The 24,828-nt window shown below is 36.7% G+C and overlaps 1 protein-coding gene across 1 annotated transcript in view; it reads left to right on the forward strand.

Moving 5' to 3' along the window:
• The first annotated feature begins 2,743 nt into the window (after window positions 1–2,743).
• Window positions 2,744–24,828, forward strand: part of hs3st4 (heparan sulfate (glucosamine) 3-O-sulfotransferase 4) — a 94,718-nt gene continuing 72,633 nt past the window's right edge. Inside the window, exon 1 of the mRNA XM_028456010.1 lies at window positions 2,744–4,268. Coding sequence (XP_028311811.1) covers window positions 3,682–4,268 — 587 coding nt within the window. The 5' untranslated portion in view covers window positions 2,744–3,681. The remainder of the gene's footprint in view (window positions 4,269–24,828) is intronic.

Consider the following 24,828-nt stretch of genomic DNA (forward strand, 5'->3'; position numbering starts at 1 on the left):
CACCCTTTCTCAGAGTCAGGTGATGCATTAACACATTAAACCAGGTGCGTCAAACTCATTTTAGTTCAGGGGCCAAATACAGACCCTTTTGATCTTAAGTGGGCCACAGATTTAAGGGTAACATTAATGTGCCTTGGTTTGCACATCCACATATACAGTAAATGATTAATTGTCTAAGTATATCAGTCCCTGCAGAATCTTCACTTAAACTTACTTGATTTTGGGAATTTGGTGAAATTTCATTAAATAATTTGAGGAATTTTTTTTCAGAGTTTGGAAAAATTGTTGTTGTTTTGTATGTTTTTGTTGTGTTTTTGTAAAGTATTTTACATTTAGTGTATTTTCAATGTTGTTTTCTTCTTTTCTAACATCATTTTGTGAATTTGTCTATCATTTTTAAATAAAAATTTGCCACATTTTGGAAAAATTTAGTTCTTTCAACAATTGGACATTAAAAAACGACTGCCATCATGTGATATAGGAACTGGAAAAATGAGCTCTGCAAATATTGTGAAATCTAATTGAAATGTTGTATTTGGTCTGGCTGAGATATCTACAACTGAATTAGTTGGTAATTTATAAAATATTTCATGTTTTTTTCTGTCATTTTTACTGTCTCGAGAGGCCCATATTTGATGCTCTAAAGTGCTGGATTTGGCCCCTGGGCCATGAGTTTGACACACGTGCATTAAACAGTCAAATATTACTGCAGACTTCTGTTCTAATGAAACCATAGTGTGAGACTCTGCAGTGCTAATAGAGTCTGTTTACTAGTAGCTTCCAGTTGTGCAGGAATGCAGTGACTGAAGCATGAGCCGAAAATATAGTTGGAGTGATGTCCTTCCCCAGCTCCATGTTAAAAATATAGGTTTGCTCCAGCAATATTTGGGGTTGTGTTTACAGCAGGGGACAGGCGTTCTGAGAGGCAGGGGTGTGAATTATCCCTGACCCACTATTTCTTGTTACAATGGCTCTCCTGGTGTGTTGGAGGTGTGTGACATATTGGATTTAGTAACACAGAGGGACACTTTAGTGGCACACAATATTTGATCCACACATTGTAGGATGTCATGGTCTACTAAAGGTACAAGTCACTATTCATTATGATCTACACTAAGCAATGCTGCTTTTATTGTATGATGAATGTTTTCACTGAACTAAAGAAGGTGCTTTATGGATTTTTGACGATCATTTACTGATTAACCATGCTGCTTTGGGAGACACTACATGTACATGTATTGGGCAGAATATTATACTTTAAATATATTGTATCAAGACAGGAAAAGATTAGGCATGTAAATGTGTAAATTGATTTAAGCTTGTGTGATGCTGCTACATTGTAATGGCAGCTGAGGGTGGGTTTTAATACAAAAGACAGCGCAAAAGGTGAATTTGGATATGATAATATCACTGTTTATCACATAAGTATAATTGTGGAATGAAACTTTGTAGATTTTGCTTTTGTTGCTAAAGGTCATAGTTTAATTTTGAAAAAGTACTTGTGTCAAAAATGTAACCAAAGATATATATATAAGAATAAATGCATGGCAAATCCCTGTAACTCACTGGAGTTCCACGTCTATTTTTTTGTGTCCCGACCCAACAGTTGAGCACCTCTGATATACGTACATGCCATATTCAAGGCTCGTCCAACTCATGTGGAAAACCTTAAAGGAAAACACTTTGTAAAATGTGTCATGATTGAATATTATCATATTTCAGATAGGCAGTGGCTATCTGTACGGTTGCCTTATCAATATACCAACATTCTATCCATACACAGCGCCCCTATTTGTCCAGTTTAGGTCACGTGATAGGTCAGTTATTGGCCAGTTGAGGTTGGGTGACTAAGACTAACCCTAACCCTATTCCTAAACCTAACCCTGACCTAATCCTAAAAATTGTTGCGATATTGGGTTATAATCTAAACCTTACCCTAAGACTTATACGTACGTGTACTTTGGTAACCGTACCAATAGCACTGGGGGTTGTCCGTACGGCAACCGTACAAATAGACACTTTCTTCCATTTTACTTGCTTTCATTTACCTCTAAAGGAAAAAAAATACTTTCACAAAAGATTCTGGCTTGGCCTCATTGAATCATAATCCCATCGAGTCACCCACTTCAATTTCTCTACACTTGTCACCAGACTGGATTAACTGATTACACAACACAATGTGGACAACTATAACATCACATTACACTCCCACCTTAAAATACTTGACTCTTCAACATCCCTTCCATCGCCCCACCCCAACTCCCTCTTCCCTGTTCCATTTCCCCCTCACCAGGTGTAACTGCCCTCTCTTTTTATATTTTCCCTCTAATATTTTTTTTTCTTCTTACCATTCCTTATAGGGAGGGCTGGTGATGGTCACAATTATGCAATAAAATACATTTATTTATTTATGTATTTGAAATAACGAAATAATAAAGCAAACCGTTAAAGCTCGTGAAATGAAGTCCAAATTTAAAGCATTTGCAATATTAGGCAGACAATATAATGCTATAACTTTCTATTTATGTATTTATTTATTTAAATAATTGAAAAAAAACAAACAAAAAAAAAACTGTTGAGTCTCTTCTCGTCCGTGAGCGACCCACAGTAAAGATCCACTAAAAACCAGCAGGGTGCAGACATGAGCTTCCTGTAAAATTAATCTCCATCAAAAATAATCCATCTGATATTGAGTTTTAAAGGCTGAACTTTCCAAAGCGTGAATGCAAACAGCTCCCACTCATCCTGGAAGCACAGACCTCACCTCTCATCTGCAGGAGAAGAAGAAGAAGAAGAAAGAAAGAAAAAACCCGGAGCCACCAAACAAGATCACATCAGGGGGAATCCGCCGAGCAAAGACGCGCTTGTGCCCAGATATTTGGGGTACAGTGCGTGTACGCGCACTAGTTGTGGGTGAGTGTCTACTCTCCGGGCACAGGAACAGATGCTCACATCGTACACGACTATCAGAGTGAGAAAGGGAAGGACGGAGAGCTGGAGAACCACAGAGAAGTGTGTGTGTGAACGTGGAGAGAGAGAGTGTGTCTGTGCCTGTATGCGCAAAGCTGCCACTTTCTGCCACACAAAGTAAACAGAGAAGCGTAAAGGATTGTCCGCCCGCTGGAGAAATCCAATGGATCTATTTGTTGTGTGAATGGACGGGGATACTTATCAGTGACGGACTGAACTGGACTTCGGGTGTGTGAAGGATGGGACTTTGAACAGTGTGCAGTTCATTGTATTTTCTTTTTCTTTTCTTTTTTCTTTTCTTTTTTAATATATATATAAAATGCCAGGATTTCGCCCATCATACACTGTCCGATTGAATCCAGGCTGTCCCTTTGGAAGGACGCCAGACCTCCAGGCTCTCAAATCTGCAAGTTCAGTCCAATAAATTGTGACATTGTCTGTCAAGCCTCGGAATAAGAAATCGATATTGAAGAAAGGGGGACGCGATATTCTGTCGGAATTTTAACGATCTTGCTTCCTCACCGTCCTTATAAATATGCGATTTGCTTGGATTGCGGTGGTTTAGATTTTTTTTTTTTTTTTTTTTTTTTTTCTAAAGCTGGAGCAGCGCTCATATAGTGACTGATCATTGCTGTTGATTTTTTTGTCCATGCAAGACTCGGGGTGGAAACATGTCTGGCCACTTCTTTGAGGGGATCACTGCTGTCAGAAATGGCATTTTGGTCCAGCACTTCGGTTTTTACCTCTAAAGTGCCCCGGAAAATCTTATTCATGTTCACCCTCTCCCTCTCTGTCACCTACTTGTTCTACAGCTTGATGAGCTGCTACAACTCGCTGCAGTTTCCCCTGCAAGACAATTATGTGTACCAAGGCAGGCTGGGGACGGAGGAGACAACTTTTGTGACATTGAGGGGGAAACTTTATTCCTCCTCTCAGGGCTTCACGGAAATCTCCGAAGTAGAGAGAAGCACCTCGGTTACCTTTGTGAAGGATGATGCCGAGGCCGAGCAGAGGACAGTGGAGTGGATTAGAACCCAGGCGTCTCCCACTAAAGCCTATCAGAGCAGCGCAGCTGAGAAAAGCCGCCTGGACTTCAGCACCACGGACAGCGAACTCAGGGTGAACTGCACCTCGGATTACGGAGTGAAGAAACTCCCTCAAGCCATCATCATCGGGGTGAAAAAAGGAGGCACCAGAGCCCTGCTGGAGGCTCTCCGGGTGCACCCAGACGTCAGAGCTGTAGGAAATGAGCCTCACTTCTTTGATAGGAACTATGAGAAGGGGATGGACTGGTACAGGTGAGTTTATCACTCCTAATCCCACAGTTCCCAGTCCATGCACTGCTGGTGGAGCAATGAGGGATGTTTTTTGAAATTCAGAAATCTCAGTTCAAGTGACAGATAGATGGAATTTATTACAATACTCAAGATCCCTATTTTCACCATGACTGTATAAATTCCTTTTTTTAATTTATTTTTATTTCAATGCTTTATTATTATTATTATTAACCAGTATTATCTATACAATCACAGACAGCACAATAAACAGTTGTATCAACAGCTCAAGAGGATTGAATAAAATCATTATAATAATAATAATAATAATAATAATAATAATAATAATAATAATAATAATAATAATAATAATAATAATAATAATAACAACTATCCTATCAATTATTTCCATCCAGGCTCTTTTGAACCCTTTTTTTAATGATGTCAAAAATATCAAACTGGATCAGATCATTCAGTCATTATTCTACATTTGTTTGACTTTAATGACACTCAAGGAAAATTAATATCGAGAAGCTGTTCCTGCTGTAGACTTCCTCTCAATGAAGGACAGTGTAAATAGACACACATGGACCAGAGTGTACCAATCATCAGCCTGTCTTTCCAAAGCAGGTGTACCAAACACAGTGGATACAGCGTCAAGATTGCGCTAAATGTAAGACTGCATGACAGAAAGAGTCAAAAAAGTGCAAGCGCAAAATAATGCATACGCCCCAAACACCTCTATGATCAACACGAGGAAAAAATAGCACAGTAGCACAGTGACATTGATAAGTTGTCACAACTAAAGTCAACATTAAGCTAGAAACTTGATAAAACAGTGCTAACCTGAGACTTCCATCAGTTTGTTTTTATTTTTATTTTTATTTATTGAAACCAAATTTAAATCATCCTAATTTTATGTGCAACATATTGTGGTTTAGTTGCATTATTTTCAGCTCCGTCCACATCATTTTTCTGCATTACGTGTTGGCAACACATAACAAACCCTGTTCGCAGTCCGATGTCGGTCTTAAACGTGCCTCATTTCAGAAAGAAGCGTTACATCACACCTGAGATCTAACACATGAGTGATCATCCATCATCCAGATCATCACTCATCTGCTAAACACATGTTTTTCAGTAACTGAATATTCCAAGCTGTTAAACCATGCAGAATACATTTTTTTTAAAAAGCATTTTTATATTGTTTGAATCAACTCAGCTCTTATTTATTTAGTTATTATTGTGTTTATTCATTTATTTATTTTAGCAAGCATGTTTAATTGTATAGTTGTTTTGTGCTTCAGTTAAGATCCTGCACCTACTGTAAAGAAAATACTGAACAAATACACAAGAGTAGAAGTAACTCCTAATCAGAGCAAAGTAAAGCGTTCTCATCATTTATATATATATATATATATATATATATATATATATATATATATATATATATATATATATCAACAGTAAGCATATATGTGCCAAAAAACAAAACACATATCCCAGTAAAATAGTCATAATGCAACATTTTTTTCATTGTTATCAATTATTGAAAAACAATTAAAAACAATCCTCCAATGCTAAATGGATATATGCTTTTTTACAGTATGTATTTTGATATTGGTGAAAATGTCATCAAGTATAATTTTCTTGCCATGCATTATTTCTAATGTGACTTTTACTTTATATATATATATATATATTAAAATGCGTAGTCATCCCATTGTTCACCAGGAGTTTTCCAAATTACATTTTAACATGTTTTTATTTTATTTATTTTTTATGTATGGCCACTTCTTTACAGTATTATGTGTGCAATAGTTGGACATTCTCAGTCGCAAACCTGTTCATCACTGAAAAATCAATTGGATGGGTTATTCCTGGTCAGGCGGTCATGGCTCAGTCAGGTGTTGTCACATAATAATGTTTGACCGAGGGAATTTTCGAGTGGAGTCAATGAGCTGATGAGAATGACGCTGACTCAAAGCGCCGTCTGTTCCTCTGTAGGACGGAGCGTGTTACGCTGGTGTTTGGGTTGTGGAACATCTGCTTTCATCTCGCTGCATAGACATGGGAGCTCTCTGCTGTTCATTTAGCCTGTGTTGATGCAAGCTGTTCCATTATGCTGACGGTGAAAGGCTCATTAGACAAGATGGTGACATGCTTAAATAAATAATAATAAATGTGCTTGTGAGATTTAGGACCCTAAGTTAAATCCTTCTTGAAAGAGAATTCATTTTCTTTTGGTAGCATTGAGCCGTTTACATGATTTACTCCACAGCAGTGCTTTGAAAGAGAAAATAAAGCATGCACACAACATTTCACATAAATGGAGCGGATGCATCAGGTCTATTAGCGTTTTTTGGTTAGTTCTAATGGTCAAAGTGAATCATTATACAATTAAAAACGATCATGAGTGGAGCCATTATTTCTCAGCAATATAAAAAAATCATTTAGGCAAAGTTTGTTTGTTTCAAGCGATGCATTACACTGCCTCCCTCCCTTTTGCTGTTGATGCTTGGGCTAATGCGCTCTTAATGGAAGTGAAATTATGATCAGTTACAGATGTTTGCAACCATTTGACAATGGTAAGTTGGTAATCTCGTAAAACATGAGTCATAAATTTGAGTCCGTCCCAGTTCCACCTGCTTCATAGTTTGATGGATGTGATTAGGAAAATGGAACTGAAAGCAAAACCCAAAGACAACATGTAAGATCCTGATAAGCACTGTGTGAATAAAAGATTGTGGCAGATTATGACTCACTACTGTATATTCAGCTTCACTTGCATTTCAGCTTATTGTGCTTTAATTAAATCCTTGATCTTTGGAAATAAGCTTTGTCCAGTACAGGGTGACACCAGGCTGTCAAGAGGCCAAACAGACACTCTTTCACTCACCCTCTGTGTGTCGTGCTTATGTTTATCACTGCAGTGCCTGCAGAGGTTTTCATCATGGCTCCTCCCAAAGTCACACAAACATGTAGCTCATGTTAGGCTTGGTTTGGTTGGCTGTGCAGAGTATCAGTGAATAAATAGATGATTACATGATTTATGATTAATTGTGCTGTTACGCTATATTTTAGATAGCATAACCCCCCCAAAAAACCATAAAAACTAACAATAATACTAATTACAATTGTTAAAACAACAACAAAGGTAAATACAGAAAATACAGAACAACCATAAGTTAAAAACATGTTTAAAAAGGTGAGTTTTGATGAGTGATTTGAAAGTTGGAGGGTCGGTGCAGTATTGAATGTTCCAGAGGGAGGGGGGGCAGCTATGGCGAAGGCTCTGTCACCCAAGTTATAATAAAACCATCATAGCCACAAATGAGCCATGACGTGCGGAGGAAAACATTACTTTAAGGCCACAAAGTAAGTATAATGTGCGCTCGAAAGAGTCATTTGTGGTCCCAAAATGGTCATCACTGGTACTAGAAGTATATTTGCTATGCACGCATTATGTTGGACACTTTCTCTTTTGGTTGAGTGGTTCATGCAGTACATTCAATCATTTTTTTCTTTCTTCTTCTTCTTCTTCTTCTTCTTCTTCTTCTTCTTCTTCTTCTTCTTCTTCTTCTTCTTCTTCTTCTTCTTCTTCTTCTTCTTCTTCTTCTTCTTCTTCTTCTTCTTCTTCTTCTTCTTCTTCTTCTTCTTCTTCTTCTTCTTCTTCTTCTCATTGTAATAGGATCGATACCTGTTGAAGTGACTCAAAGTGTTTCTTATTTTACTGAGACATATTGTACATGTGTTTCCTTGTTTTGTCACAATTCTAAATTTTAAAATACAATATTAACACATAAGATTGAAAACACATAAATTCCTGTTCACAACACCCACTTTGAGTCCACTTTGCCCCAAAAAGTCTGATGTTGTGCATGCAACGCATACATGCACACAAAGCTCCACACACACTCACAAATTAACACTTTTTACGTATATATAACAATGTATTGATGCAACAAGGCATCAACGAGGGCAGTTCATCCCCCTGGTCCTCTTTGACATCATGTGCAGTTGTTGCAGCAATTAGCCACGCTAACCACCAGGAATTATATTAATATTATTAATACGTGCGTTACTTACTTTGTGGCCACAAGATAGTGATTTGTGCAATTTTATTCTTATTATTAATTTTTTTTTGTTTATATATCATGTCATGTCTGCGGCTCTTTATTTTTACTTTTACTCTGCATGATAAGTCCGCCTGTGTGTGATTGTTCCTCAAATATCTCCGCAAATCAGGCTCAGATTGGCCTGAGACTTTCAACATGGCTGCTGCTTGGTTCCCATTCAACGTTCTTGAAGTCGATGCTTCCATCTTGCAAATTTGACATCATTTGGAGCCAGAGTCTGCGCAGTAGGGTACGGCGGGAGGAGCCCTGGTAACACGCCTTGCCCATTTAGCGTACTGCCCTGTTACTTTCCCACTGGAAATTTGACCAACGTCTTGTTCAGATGATCAGATCATAGAGGTTAGTACTAGTATTCATAGCTCAAAAAAGATGGAAAAACTGAAAGTTTAATGGCGTCTCCACTTTCCTTCATGACGTAACTGCTTATGCTATTCGCAAGGAGAACTATGAAAGATCCGAGGCTGTCAATCATTGTCATATATGACGTCAAATCCCATTTTTCAATCTCAAATAACTTATTTAAAACAAACTTCAAAGAAAATTGAGCACTTGAACACAATGTAGGGTAATAATAACTAATGATCACAGCAGAGTTTAGGGTTGGGAAAAAATTATGTGACGAGTATTTTAACAGTTTGACCCACATCCCATTCATTATCATTGGGGAGGCGGAGCTTATGACCTGTGCTGCAGCCAGTCAGCAGAGGGAGCTTTAAAAGAAAAGCTTCACTTCCTCGTGAGCGTACGTCATCTTTTCTCTTTACAGTCTATGGGTTCAAGGGTGTGCAACGTTGGATTTGTGTGAACCGTAATGATACCGTTCATGAATTATTTCACAACATTGCTTTGAATGCAGCTTTGTAGTACATTGACAGGTAGTCATGGTAACTCAGGATATGTTGAAATCTGCGTAGAAACTACAGGAGTGACTGCACAAAGGGCTTTTAAAAACTACTAAGGTGGTTCTAATATCCTAAAAAAAAACACCCCGTTAATATTGACCAGCAGGTGTCCTCAGTGAGCAACATTTGTAACTTCTGTAAAATCTGTGTGTGTGTGTGTGTGTGTGTGTGTGTGTGTGTGTGTGTGTGTGTGTGTGTGTGATTCAGAATTAAATTTGCATTAGGAATTGAGTGGTTACAAAGTCTGTTTAAAGAGGATTTAACTTTTATTGTGAATTAAAAAGGAATTAAAGCTCCCATGTAAACCAACCATGAAAAAGCTACTTAACCTCCCACTTTTTTATAGCAATACATACTCTCTACGGGTACTGCACTAGTTAATAATATTAATAATATTTAGGGGCACGTCTTTAAAAAAAAAAAAAAAAAAAGCCTTATTTTTCTCCCTTATTTGGTCAAACCCAACAAAATGATTCCCCCGCCCCCTTTCCCCTATTGGTTATGGTTGCATGAAGTATTGACCCTTTGACTATGAACATGCTTAAGTTATGTTTGACTATAAATGGAGTTTATTCAATAAGTTGTGCAACCTTTTTTTTTTTTACACTGATTTAGGTAAATCTATATGCTTTTTTTTCTTAATAGAAAAAAAGCCATAATGTACCATTCCTATCAGGCTAAATGGAGACTAGTTTTTCTTTGATAACAAATAATAAGCTTCATATTTATGTGGCTGCACAGATCCATTTAAAATCACACAAAGATGATGTGATGGTGGTGGGTTTGTACTTTCTTAAATGTCCAGTATGCTGATTGGTGCTGGAGGCTTGTTTATTTGTACTCCTTAGTATCTTAACACGTAGGTTTTAGCACTACTTAGACAGGCTATCTGTTAAAAAACGCCATAATTACTGCACACACAACAACTTTCATCAATTAATTGGCTGCAGTATAACGTTGCCTCTAAGTGAAGAGGATGAGGCATCTTCACAAAGACTTGTTTTTACTGTTAACCCCAGCTTTGTGCCAGCGTTCATATGTGCTTTGATGGAGTGATAATGTGCCTCATAAATTGTGCTATTACATAGCCATTGATTTTCAGTCATCCATTTGGTTTTCTGTCTGCTGTATGGGAGCTTTCACTGCCCGGAATTTGCTAATGCTCAATCAGGAACTAGTCGTGAGTTCGACTATTTGGTGATTCCATCCTTTTTTTTTTTTTTTTTTTAAAAAAAAAAAAAGAACTGCAACGGCAATAAAATGTAAAGTTTTTTTTTTTTTTTCTCTCTGACTTCAGCAGCCGAGTTGACTGAGTGGTTAAGGTAGTGTCTCTCCACCCCAGTGTGCTAAAAAACGACTAATTTCAAGAGTGTCCGTTCGTGAATTCATTCTAGCTGAAGAGTGTGTGTGGCCGGATCAAATAATACAGCGGGGAGCATGAGGCTTCTCATCTTTGCTCGGCATTAATGTGTGCTCTAGACAGTTAGCGAAGTGGGAGCCAATATATTACTCCTTTCACACCACGTTTGAATAGCCTCTCCACGCTGAAAAAGCAGGCCATGGAGCTATTGTGTCGAGAAATCCAGTGCTCAGTAATAAAATTATAAAATACATTTCTAATTAACTGTGATTGAATGTTGAAGTGTGAATACCATTTCTGAGAAAAGGTATAATTAAAGGTAATAAAAGTCGTTTTTGCTCCATGTATTGATATTTCAGCTTCACACTTTGCTGCACTCACTGGCTTTTTGGGGGTTTAAATCTGTACTGATCCATGACCAAAACTCAATGTATCATTTCCAGATACTGTATGTCTACTATGAAACAGAAGTAAAGCTGCAAACGGAATTGTGTGAAATTCACCAAAAATCAATATGACTATAGGACACCAATGCTGGGAATAATTCATGTAATGTTTCTATGTTTTTGTTGCTCTGCTGCATGTTGTTTGTATATTCTACATTTATTTCCTTAAATAAGCCCATTACCAAAGAAAAAAAAACAAAGCCCCTCTACAAACAATAAGTCAATTACAAGTGGGTAAGAATTCAGATTGTTGTACATAATGGTACATTACATTAAAGCTGCTAGAAATGATTATTAAATTATATGTTTTTTTATCAGACAAACACAGAGGCTTCATACAATGATAAATCAGAGATTATTTACTTGGAAAAAAAATGTAAATGATTAAAATTACAACTTGAAAGTTTGCTTTAATGTGGAGTCTCTCAGATGGAAACATAAAAGTGTTTTTACTTCATTACTACTGTGTTTCCCCCCCCCCCCAAAAAAAAAAAAATATATGTATATATATATAAATAGAACATCATGGAAAAAGTTGATTTATTACAGTAATTCCATTCAAAAAGTAAAACTTGTATATTATATTCATTCATTACACACAGACTGAAAAATATAACTTATATATATATATATATATATATATATATATATATATATATATATATATATATATATATATATATATACAGTATATATATACCAGTAAATATATTTTTTGTTATATTCTGTGTTATTTTAGAGTTCAATCTTTCATCTTTCCTATATACTGTATGTTTAAAATTTGCCTTCATGGTTTATTACTTTTTTAGATGCTATACTGGTCCATGGCAGCTAATTGTAAAGGGTAGCTCATTATTATACTTTCTGCAGAGTCAGCTCTGCACAATGACACAGACAATATAGTTTCAGGTTTCTTGGAGCAGGTAGAGGTCTAAAGCATGCAGGACAGGTGCTCTCCAGGAATGGACATGTACACCCCTGGGGTGATGATGTATTTTAGTCACGCTAAAAAAAGATGAGAGCTGCTGCTTTAAGAGGATTAAATACTGTTTTACTTTCCTTTTTAATTCATAGTAAGAGATCACTATTTTGTTTTATGGATGTCAGCAGGACTTTCATGGTTTCACACTCACCCCTTCCAGTATGAAAAAAAGAAATCTATAAATTATATGTCACTCATAAATTTGCTGAGTAAAACTTAATAGGTTATAAAATCAATGTATATCCAGGAGTTCAAACACGTGGTCCCAAGAGAGGTACTAAATGTTCAGCCCATGCACATAAAATTAAATCCTACAGAAAGGACTACCAAACAGATGCTAAACACTCTTAACCAACTGCATTTAATTTTGACTCTAGGAATTGATTTACCTTAACTGAAAACATGTGAAAATAACCTGAACTTACTAATGTTTTCCTGATTTGTGGAAACTCTAACATCTCTTTAATAAATCCTGTCCGGTTAATAAAAACGCTTCCATAACCTGAAGTGCAATAAAAGCTGAGAAGACGTGACCATAAATCTTAGGAAAAGATATTCCTCTGCTCGTAAAGCCAAGTAACAATAGTGTTAAATTGCATGTAATAAAAATCCAGTTGGCACTCATTATATTCTGGAATGCAACCACATCTTTTTTATTTTTCATTTTTTTTAATATTTATTTTTTCAAACACACAAATACAGTCTTTAAAATGGAGAAGAATGATTCTGATCACTTCCAATGTCTTTTCTTTTCTATGAGCTGTGATGTGCTCAATATGACCCTACAGCTATAAAGTTTTATCTGAACCAAGGCCACTCTAAGAGTCTCATTTCTCTTTACATCACCTTATCAATGTAACACATCCTTGGTTTGCACCGTATTGTGGGCGGGTGTCATTTATTTTTCAAAAAACTAAAGTTCATCTATAAGGGCTGTTCTAGTGTAATATGTCTGAGTTAGCCTCTCGTAGACTTTGAATGTACACCGTGTAATAAAATAGAATGCTTTTATTGTCATTATACACAAGGTACGATGAAATTAAGAGAGATACGGAGAAAATAAAAAGAAAGATAGATACGTGTATTTACAAGAGGATCCACGTAGACGATAAATCAACAAATAAATAAACAGTGAGAAAAACGTTGCTTTGTGCACTGGTCGCTCTCCATCATGACAAAACTCAGTAACAGGAGGCAGGGTTGGGGTCAGTTATAATAGTAATTGCATAATTGATAAATAATTACAATTGTGGCATAATTATAACTGTAACTGTGATTTAAAAAAATCTATTGCTGTCGTACTGTAATTAAATAGGAATTGAGTTTAAATAATTGACTATGTAATTGTAATTGCCATGAAAATTCTATAAAAAATGTCAGTCATAATTTAACGCAGAACTGGGCAACCATGTTAGATTTCTATGTACAGTTCTACACATATGTAGTAAACTATTAAAATATGTTTCATATCAAGCTTTCCCACGTTTTACCATTAAAGAAACAATAAAATTGAGGCAAATACTGACACAAAAAAGGCACCCACACCAAAAATAATAAAACCAATATTTTCATTGATTAGGAAGCCTAACAAGGTAACCAATAGAAAGGAAAGAAATTAGATGATAATTGTTTTTTTAGTGTATTTTACAGTTGATTTAGGACCCGTTATCATCAGAGATGCTAACAGAAAGCTAACACAAGAGGAAGGTTAACGTTTATTATGTTGTTTATTTCAGGCCCAGTAATTGTGATTGATTGTAATTGAACTTTAGTAGAGGCGTATTTTACTGTACTTGAGTTTCTTTTATGGCTACTTGTGCTTTTTTGAGTATATTTTCTAAATAGTAGTACTTAAGTTTAAAAAGAAGTAAAGTCATTTGTTACATTTCTACACCTAACCGTTACTCAGTAATTTTTTTTATTTAATTTATTTTTTAAATGATCAACAGGCATTTTGAAACTACAAAAAAAACAATGAAATACATCACATCATAGCCGACCAACCAGATTAAACATAATGCACCGCGCCAAAACTAAATGTATTTATACTAAGAGCCTGATGATTTTATTATTTTGAATTTAATTTATTGGTGTTATTTTATTTTTAAGAAAAATTGTACATTTTGACAAACCTTTTACTTTATACAGATACCTTTGTGGAAAATAAATTAAGTTCCAATTGTGCAACATTTGGTGTCTTTCTTTTTAAGTTTATACATGAGATGTTTAGCATATGCAAGGCATAAAGAATAAACGTGGGGTGAAGGGGTGAAAGTAACTAATAACTTTTACTAGTACTATTTAATTGAGCTACATTTTACTGGTACTTGAGTATTTTTAGTAGTACTGTCTTGTACTTGAATACGATTTCAGACGAGTAACAATTCTTTTGCTTGAGTAGCATATACAGTATCAGTACTCTTTACACCTCTGAACTTTAATAATTGAGAACATAATTGTAATTGACTTTCTGAGGATGAAAATAATTATAATTTAATCGTAATTGACTTGTAATTTAACAAGGATATCTTAAACCATAATTGTAACTGAAAAATGCACTTGACTACAACTCTGACATGAGGCGTGTAATGGAGATGTGGCTCCATGGCCAAACGCAGAAGAAAAAAAAAAGTCTAAATCCAGTGGATATCCCTTGTTTAGCCCTGCTTTAGCTCTCCCAGCAGCTCCACAGACAGCTTAACCCTTGACTTCTGCCACCTGACCTGAAGCCCATCACTCCACTCATTGGGGAGATGGGGAAGAGTTCGATGGGCCAGATTCTGGGGCAGGCAGGATGCCATCCTATCCAGCTGAGCCTGCATGCTGCTGCAGTGCCTCCCTGTCTTACGCCTTCCCAACCTGGCACAATCTGCCTACGCCTGATAAGACAGTGCCAAGACTCACAAGGACGCACCGAGCTCTCCGATGCCAGCGCTGCAGTTGTGGAATTAAAGTTTTTAATTAGCAGCTATCAAGAGACTGGACCAGTTCGCCCGGGTTTTTCTTGGTCCTCGTCCTGTTTCTAATTGATGAAACTCCAAGAGGAAAAGAAAAAACCAGAGCTCCGAGGATTCAGGTACCACAGGAGCATACTGTTTATTTCCTGTCAGATAATCTCCTCAGACACAACACAGGGAGGAAAAACGACTGTGCAGATAAAAAGGTCAGACGTGCAGCAACTTCCTAATACTACGCCTTGCCTTGGCATGGCCGGTGTGTTTCATGGGTTTTCTGCTCTACTTTGTTGAATGAACAACTTGATGAAGTCATCTGCTCCATGACTAAGAGCTGACTTGTGTGACAAAAGAGCTCTCCTTTGTGATTATCAAACATGCTGCTGATTATCAAGTGTAGTGATGGAGTACCAGTGCGTGCCCGTGCAATCCAAATATTTAGAATTCATCAATTTTCCACTTCATCATACTCTCATTACACTGTTAGTGTGGAAGTGTTCATCTGTTTGGAAGTCAGATGAATTATTAAGACTTGTAAACATGAAGGGTTTTTTTTCTGTAATAAATCAGGTAACATGGACATTTCTGTAATATTAAGCAATGGATTTTATGAATAAATGGTCAAAATTCATATTTTATGTCAAAGCGCTTAATCTGGTTATTTGCCACTTGCCCTCATTCAAGGCCTACATTGCAAGAAACTTTGGGGATCTGATAGAAATTGTAAGACACCAATCTGAGCCGAATACTCCCACAGTACACTGATTTTTCCTTATTTTATTGTGATGCACTTTACTAATTAGAGAAATTCATTATGAAAAATAAATTACAATAATAAAACATATTATTATGTATAGGTTTAAAGCCTTTCTAATAAAAGATAAATACAAAAAAAATACATATTCTCTTAAAATTAGAACAAAATAGAATAGAATACACTTTTTTCCTTGCAGGAAATGAAATTCTTACAGCAGCAACAAATACATAAGCTCAACCTCGCAATCACACACTGTAGATTTATATTTATAATAGAACTATTAAAAAAAATCTGAATATATAGATTAACTTACATAATAACGCATACATATTTGCATCTATACTTATACACACATATTTATACATTATTGCACAATTAAGAGTCAATTGTTCTGCAATTAAAAATTGTGTTTATTGAAATTTTCCCCAACTCAATTTAAATTGCATTTCACAGATTAGGCTTTAAAACAACAACAGATGAACACAAACCGTACCCATAATTATACAATGTCCTCCGCGAAAGAGCTGATCTGTTTAGTTCATTTATTTCAATGTTAATGTTGATGTTGAATGTTATGATTGATGTTTTCCTTACCATCTACTGTTCTACATGAGATTCTCGGAAAAAGTGCCTTTGCTATTTCCTCTTTGCAGGGTTAAGCCAATGTTTTATTGCCTTTGCATGGTGCTCAAAATCTGCACATTCTCTCGTCTTGCTGTATCCACACTCCATTGCTTTAAAGTAGAAGTCTGTTTTACTTATGATTTGAATTTAATTCACAGTTCTTTTTTGTTTTGTTTTTTTCTCCTTTCTGTGCAACGAAGTGGCTTTGGGTTACGGTTCACAATCAAGGCTCCTATCGGCTTTTTTGTCTCCATCAAGAGAAGCTCTCTAAAACTTAGCTCAGCCAGCTTCTCTGTTGTTTCTGGGATAGAAGGAACAACTCAGACTCGTGTTTTTCTGTTCTTCAACATAAGACAGCTTGTTTGAAAATGAATGCCATAGCTTCATCTGTTAAATTATTTATGTTGGACCTAAAATAAAGTAAAAGCTGAAGTCATTTTTATGCTCAAAGGAATTCATTCCCTCCCCAAAGATTTCTTTTTCATCCAACAGAATTGCAGTGATGTGTTTTTTTTTTTTTTTTTTTTTAGTGGGAGAGAACAATCGGGATGTTTGCTAGAATGTTGGTAAAAGGCGTTTTTTGAATCTCTGCAAATAAGACTACCCTGGGACAAACACGCATGTCAATCATACTTGTCAGGATTCCAATTTCCCTTTCGACATCACCTGCAGCACTTGTGTCGCTCGCCGTCGTCATTGGCTGCGAGGGACGCAGTTTGATGACACACGCCGAGGCATTTGTTCAGTCAAAGGGAAAACCCCTGACAGCAATGGTCATGTTGCCAACATACAAGGACTCCTGGGAGTAGATTTCTAATGAGTGTCCAGGAGCTGATAGGTGTTCAGGTAATACGTTGTGCTAAAGGGTGGGGATGATGGGATGGTGCCTTTATCTCTGGCTAACCAGCACATGCAGTTTCACACTGTTTTTTCTCTTATGATTCCCTCTAACTGAATTGATTTTCTCTTACAAATTTAAATTTGAAAGAAAAATAAATGAAACAAAAGCATTTCTTGTGTAAATGTATCGTGTTTGGAGCATAATGCATCATGCTCCGCATACTTTATATTTCAGAAAAGAACCTGGAAGACGTAATTCAATTAAAGCTATGTGATAAGATGAGACTCCAGAGGTGTGAGCTAATTCCTCTGTTTACACCCGAGTCACAGTCACAAACAAAGACTAACACATTTATTGGCTCCCCGGATGTTGTTTGCTGTGATTGTCCCATCCGACACCTTTGAAGTTCATCTTTGGCTTTATGTTGTTTATTTATTCATGTTCTTTCTTTCCTGCAAATCACCATGGGGTAATCCGTTGGAATAATTTTAGCACAGTGTGAGACAATGTATGAGCTGAGTGTTAGATGAGTAAACTCAACCCAACACACTTCATACATATAGTAGCAATTATGCCTTTGAAAAAGATAATCTGTTCATAGCAAGAAGGTGAAGAAATATACTGTGGGTGTCTTTTTTTTTTTCCGTCACCAGTTTAGTCATGAACACAAGATGTTGATTTCACCAAACTCCTGTGAGACTTGGATTAAGCCAACAAAATGCAAAAGTAGGGATTATGTTAATCGGTAATTGCTGTAGAGAGGGTGATTGTCTTTCCCGGGTAATTTGGATTATTGCCATCAGAGTTTTATAAAAGAGTTGGCGTGTTCTGCTCTTTATTAATCAGGTTGTTACAGACTCGAACTCATGAAGTAAACTCTACCCTTGTGGGAACTTTGTTTTGTAATTGATTATATAATAATTTATACACATATGTACAAACACAAAAAAATAACAATACAAGATGTATACATACAGATTTGTCTTGGTTTTCTTTGTGAACAATTGGCAACGTGTTCAGTGATAGAGAGTAGAGCTGTAAATATTTAAACCTATTCTTTTTTTGGCGTTGCATGGGGGCGGTAATGTCAGGGTTAGTTAATGATGCATTGTTATAAAGGACCCAATTACAGAGGGAAAAAGAGTTCCAAAATTTTTCACAAACGAAAATCTAAATCCAAAACAAAGATGATCAAAAGGTGCAAACCAAAAAACAGAGATACTAACTAACCGACAACAGGAACAAATGAACACAAACAGGAAAAGGTAGGGCAACAACAACCCTTCTGTGTTCAAGCACAACTTAGATAGTGAGGGAAGATAATCAAGAGACAAAGTCAGTGACGTGCAGTCAGGGTAGGCAAGGTAGGCAGTGCCTACCCAAGGGTGAATTGATATTTTGATTATTTGTTTTAATTATAATATAATTATAAATTATTTGTTTTTCAATTTCGGATAGCCTACAGTAACTATTGAAAGTGTCTACATTTTGTGCTTTTCATAGCCCAAATTACTAAACATCGCTATTTCCTGGTACGGCAGAGACGCTGCGCAGTCTCACTCTGCTGTAAGGCAGGAGGAGGCCACACCCCCTCCCAAAAGCACATTGCTGCTCTGCTTCTGGCCCCACAGCGTGTTTTGATGTGTTTGCGCATGCGCAGTCAGTTCCCCAAGATGAAAACTGTTAACGTAAAAAGGCAGCTCTTTACCCTGCCTTTTGACATAACCGTGCTATGCTAAATACTATACGTACATTCGCAGTGCATTAGTGAATTGATGAAGAGACGATAAAGAAGCTTTCGTTTGAGAAAAAATTACAGCTTTTAAAAGATGGGAGGCCAACACCTGAGCTACCAGAGCTTCAGCAAAGGTAAGGTCTGAACATTGTTGGTACTTTCCACAGTGAATGGTACAAAAGGAAGGATTGGCTTTGTGGATGAGCCTCACTGAAGCTGTTCCGAGTTGTTGTTGTTGTCATTTTCTCCGTGTTTCTGTGTTTCCAACACAAACAACAAATGCGCTGTCGTGTCATGAGATACATCATGTTGGGAGAGTATGGAGGCTGCTATTGAATATTTGTTTATGTTTTTTAATGGTGTTTTACAATGTTGATTTTGTTAGATTAACACTTCCCAGCATAAACATATGGAATTGTCATTGGTGTTGACATTTGTGGTCTCGAGTTACAACGCCCTGCCGACCCAACCCTAGTGCTCACAGCACGTCACTGGACAAAGCCCACCTTTATGGAGACAAGATGGATAAGGCTGTTCTTCTCATTCTCTCTGCATTTACAAATAAACAAGATGGTTGGGTGTTGTAAACAAGAAGGGACGAGGACCCACAAACAGACACAGAGACAGATAAAGAATGAACATGTACGGCCCAAAATATAACTTAAATCTAAAACAAGACAAAGACGCAGCAAGAAAAAACCTTGACTGAAATCAAACCAAATCCACTCACCAAGTGATGATAGACCTGAGAAGAAAAAAGGAAACTCAGCCAATTCATTTGTGACAGGCAATTTGAGACGTTTTTTGTAGTTTTTTTTCACCAAGGTTATTTCTAGCAAATATTTATTATATATAATATAAATTTTGCTACATTCGTTGCACTGAAATTATTTGAAATGCAACTTGATTTAACAAATTGGGCACTTGACCACTTGCTGAGCTGATGTGACTTTGAGTTAAGATGAATCATGCAATCAGTTGAATTGCCTCTTTTTAAATATTCATACTATTTCAATATTTCCTATTTTACAATGATAGACTGTCTGTTCCATTTTGAGGGGGGATTCAGGTTCTGAATCAGGATCCAACAAAGCTTGAACCTAAATGAATTTGTATTATTTTTTAACAGAAAATTGCAAAAATGTTGGCTCCTTATTTTGTTGCAATATAATCTGTGAATACAATCACTTTTTTTCTTTCTTTTTACATTAATTTTGCTCTTGGTTATTCATTCTATGCATTTCAAGTCAACCATAATAAATCTCCCTACAGTTGCTTTCCACTCTGATCGACCAGTTACTTTCATGTCTACAAAACGGGAGGAGGCAGAACCTTAAGTATAAATTGATTTTGAATGAGCATACATTTAATATCAAACACCTGCAGGACACACTGGGTCTGCACTGTATAGCATATACACTATCCTAATTGATTTGAGTAATGAACAGGGACATGCTCTCTGTCATTTGACCCAAGGTCACACAGTCATCACAGTCTTTAGCTGTGTCCTCCTGTGTTTAAAAAGACCAACTTACCATGAAAGTGTATCTGGGCCGAGGTGAAAAGGTAGCTGCTGTAACTAATGGGTTTATTTAATTTAATTTATTACCCCGGCTGGTGCATCATGTGAAATGTGGCGGTCAGTGTAAGATTGAGGTTTCCTCATGAAAGAAAAGTGAGATTAACCTCCTTTTCCAAAGGACAGAATATGCTCTCACGTCATGCTGTATTTCTGAGCCGAGATGGCTGCATGTATAAATCTGCAGAACTAAATGAATATAGGTTTGTTGTAAATTGGTGCTCTCAAGCTTATTTTGTTCAAGCCTTCTAATCAACGTCACACTGGGGCTTTGCTCGCCGAGCTGGGAATCTGAAATAAATGAGGGCTTTGTCAACATGTCCACCATTAGCTGCTGGGAAGCAGTGCCTTTTGATACCAGCGTGTCAGCTGACAGACACTCTAGCATATTTCTCTGTGTAAACGTTTAGCATTCACCGCTATCTTCCTCATCTATTATGTATTTCTATGGATTGAAGATGGCATTCTATTTTGTTTTTTTCTCTTCCTTTTGCATATTGCAATAATTGCTTTACCCTTAATGCTATTATCCTAGCTACGTGTCCGACCATATCTGCTTCCTAACACATTGTCTCTAATTAACATTTTCCTAAATTCTGATGTAAGCAGTTGAATACAAATGAAGACACCACAGCAGCTGCTGGCCCCGTGTTTTCTTTGCTGAGAGCAAATAGCTCCTTCATGAATTAGTTTTGTTACACACCTTATTTTCTAAAAAAAACAAACATGTTTGCTTTTACTTCAGGGTTCAGGAAACTGATACGCTTTGATAATTAAGAAAGCAATATGGAGGAAATTTTACACCTTGAGTTTAAGAGTTGTCATGTTATTCCATAGTCGGTTCATGATCCTTAGTGTGACTGTGACTACGGGGACATTTTCAGTCTGACTGGACTTCTCCTCTTGTTTTACAAGTAAATTCTAACTACAACTCCTTTTTTTGAAGCAATTTGTAAAATTGAATACGTGGTAACACCTTTTACACCTGATCAAATTTATGTTTCTTCAAATCCACATTCTCCATGCTCCAATGTCTGGCTTCCTTGCCCGTTGATAATGCTAAATTAAAGTAGCTTTGTGATCTAAACACAGGCTTAAACAAGACTAATGTTCAACTGCAGGAGAAGGGTGCATCCTTGCAACAAGTTAACAGTTTGTAACAATTTGAACAACAACATATAGCTGCATTTCCATTACCCTTGGAAAATAGCGCAGTAAAAATGCGTAATGGAAAGACCAGAATTTTGAAATAACACTCAAATATTGCTAAACAATTTTTATGCTTTCATGAGGAGAAATTTAAGATGTTTCGATATTTAAATTTGTCGCAAAAGCACGATGGAAACACTTTTTCCGTAAATACACGTCACAGAAAGTGACGTACATGGTCACATGACCACAAAACATCGCACGGTACATGTAAACAAAAGAGGAGACCGTGTCATTTCTTAGCATTACACTTAAAAATGATTACTGCCACATTGGACATGAAAGAACAAAGGAATGCAGAGTGTTATAAGGAGGTTCAGAGCATCCGTCTTCCTGCACGGGATGAGATTTGACGGGGGTTATGAAGCTCCTGCCCAAAAACAAGCTTCAATGGAAACACGTCCAAAGCGCAATTATACTTTGTCGACATTTAGAAATATTGCTTTTATTTTGCAAAAATCTGTAATGGAAACCCAGCTTATGATTGGAAGGCAGTGCTTCTTGACGAGGAATAGGAAAGTAATGCTTGTGAAGTGAATGTGTGTCTCTACATTAACAGTAGGAATTCATATGTGTAAGCCTGGGATGTTCTCTGTGTGCTACTTGTGTGATGAATTTTGTAGAGTCTACATTGGCCTGTGTAATGGGCAACGCTCAGATAGCATTTGCATTCCTGATCGAGAGACGTGGCTGTAGAAGACGGATGGATGGAAATCAGAGAAACCAAAGCTCAGCTGCCCGAAACTTACCTGGTGTTTCAGGACCAACCCCCTTCCTAATTACATTAAAAAGAACAGCAGGGCCTAGAAAAATGGAATTGAAATATTTAAAACTAGTCATTTTCTTTGTTTGCTTTGTTTGCTCCTGTTAAAAACACAGCACAAAATGACACTTACTTCAGAGTACAAAATCTGAAAAATGTCAGTTGTAAAAGAAGCCTTTATTTAAAAGAAAAAAAAGGAAGAAAAAAAACAAAAAAACAAAAAAAAAAACGTTTGATTCTTGTCATTATTTTCTCAAGCAAAGCTGTGCCTGTAGAGGTGCAAGGGTAATTTATTCTAATGAACAATGAGATGGTGGGTTGCACAGACACTTTGACATCAAATAGGCAGTGCCCCCTGCTCTGTGTAAGTGCTAACCCACAGAGTCAGGCATGGCAATTCTTCTTCATGAGTTCATTGTTTTTGCCTCTTAAGGCCATTTCAAACTTTTAAAGCGTTATGTCTGAAACCGTAAGACAATGTCCACTGCATGTTCCGTCAGTTTTAAAAGCCATGACAAAAATCGTGCAGGGAAAATTAGTGGAATCATTCAACCTCCCATTGTTTTGACACTATTACAAAAGACAGGAAAAAAGTCAGGCTTTAATTTCAAACCAGTGTTTTTTTTACAAGAAATGTTACTGGAAATTTAGATGAATATATATATATATATATATTTATATGAATACTGTAGATGTATATATATATATATATTTATATGAATACTGTAGATGTTTATTTATAACGTTAACTCAAAAAAAGCAAGTTTGTTCTTTCCAAAACCCCAATCAGGATAAGCAGGTATGGATTGATAAAAAACGACGTTGAAGGAAGACTGAGAGTGCCGAATTTCTCATTGTAGAAAAGCTTAGCGTAAATGGAGAAAAATATCTTCGAATTCATTTAGCCTCGAGTCTGTGTAAATTCAATGATAATGACTGAAATATTTCTTTAGCACACACACGGCGCATTGTATTGTTTAAAATAAACATTTAAGAAATTATTATGAAAGAAGACATGACGAACACACTTGATTTAAATTCAATGAGGGTGTGTTCAAAGCGAGGCAGCAATACTTTTTTTTGAAATTATTGCTAAAAACATCAACAACTCTCACACATTGTTTTTTTGTAATTGAAAAGCTCACAATACCGTCAAATTTTTTCAATACTGTTATAATGTCAATTATGACAGATTTGTGTCAGATAATGAACTGCTCATTCCGTGCCAAAATCCCTGAAAGTAGCTGCTGTAAAACTTCTGTTTAAAAAAAGTGAACACTGGAAGCCTCTATAGTGGCTGACTTAAGACCAGTCAGCAACCTTTCTTTCATAGCCAAGATCATGGAGAAGGTGGTCTTCAACCAACTGAGTAAATTCGTAACCTTCAACAGAATATTTGATCAATTTCAGTCACGCTTTCGTTCTCATCACAGCACAGAAACTGCTCTTATCAAACTGATCAATGACATAAGGTTGAACACTGAATCTCATTCTATTGGATCTACAGTAAGTGCTGAGTTTGACACTGTGGACCTGTCATATTGTTGCACAGATTGCAACGTGGGTTGAACTAAATAGGAAAGTATTGCAATGGTTTAAGTCCTACTTGGAGAAACTCACAGATGAACAATGTCCCGTGGGGTTCCTCAGGGCTCTGTTCTTGGACCCCTTCTGTTCAGCCTTTATATGCTTCCTTTAGGTGAAATTCTACAAAGCTGTAAGGTTTATTATCAGAACTACACTATATTTATCACTGAACCTAGATGACTATATTAGCATAGAGACTTTGTTGCTGCTGCTGAGTTGAGATTCACTCTGAAGCAGATCAAAAACCCGATGTTGTGTGCAAATGTCTGCATATTGGTAGCACTTCCTCCATTTGATGAAACATCCACTTTTGTCATCCTTTCTCGTGAAGTTAACTAAACGTTTTAAGTGTTTGTGCTGCTTGGGCACCATGTTTCCTGCTGGATGCACTGATGAATGACGTTGCCACGCACATTGCGTAACTTACATCAGTTAATCACCGTTCGGTGTGACGTTATTTGAGCACACTAGAATCAATCAGGGAATTGTTTGCAAATAGTTGTGACCATGAAGCTTTAGAAAAATACATGAAATGTTGAGCTGTTAATGGGTGTCTTATAACCCATTCATAAATTTTGCGACCACTCACACTCCCATTCACCCCTATGAGCATCTAGAGACTCCAATATACATAATAGTCATGTTTTTGGATGGTGGGAGGAAACTGGAGTACCTGGAGAAAACCCAAGCAAGCACAGGGAAAACA

Source organism: Gouania willdenowi, chromosome 8 (assembly GCF_900634775.1).
Source record: "Gouania willdenowi chromosome 8, fGouWil2.1, whole genome shotgun sequence".
Classification (NCBI taxonomy): Eukaryota; Metazoa; Chordata; class Actinopteri; order Blenniiformes; family Gobiesocidae; genus Gouania; species Gouania willdenowi.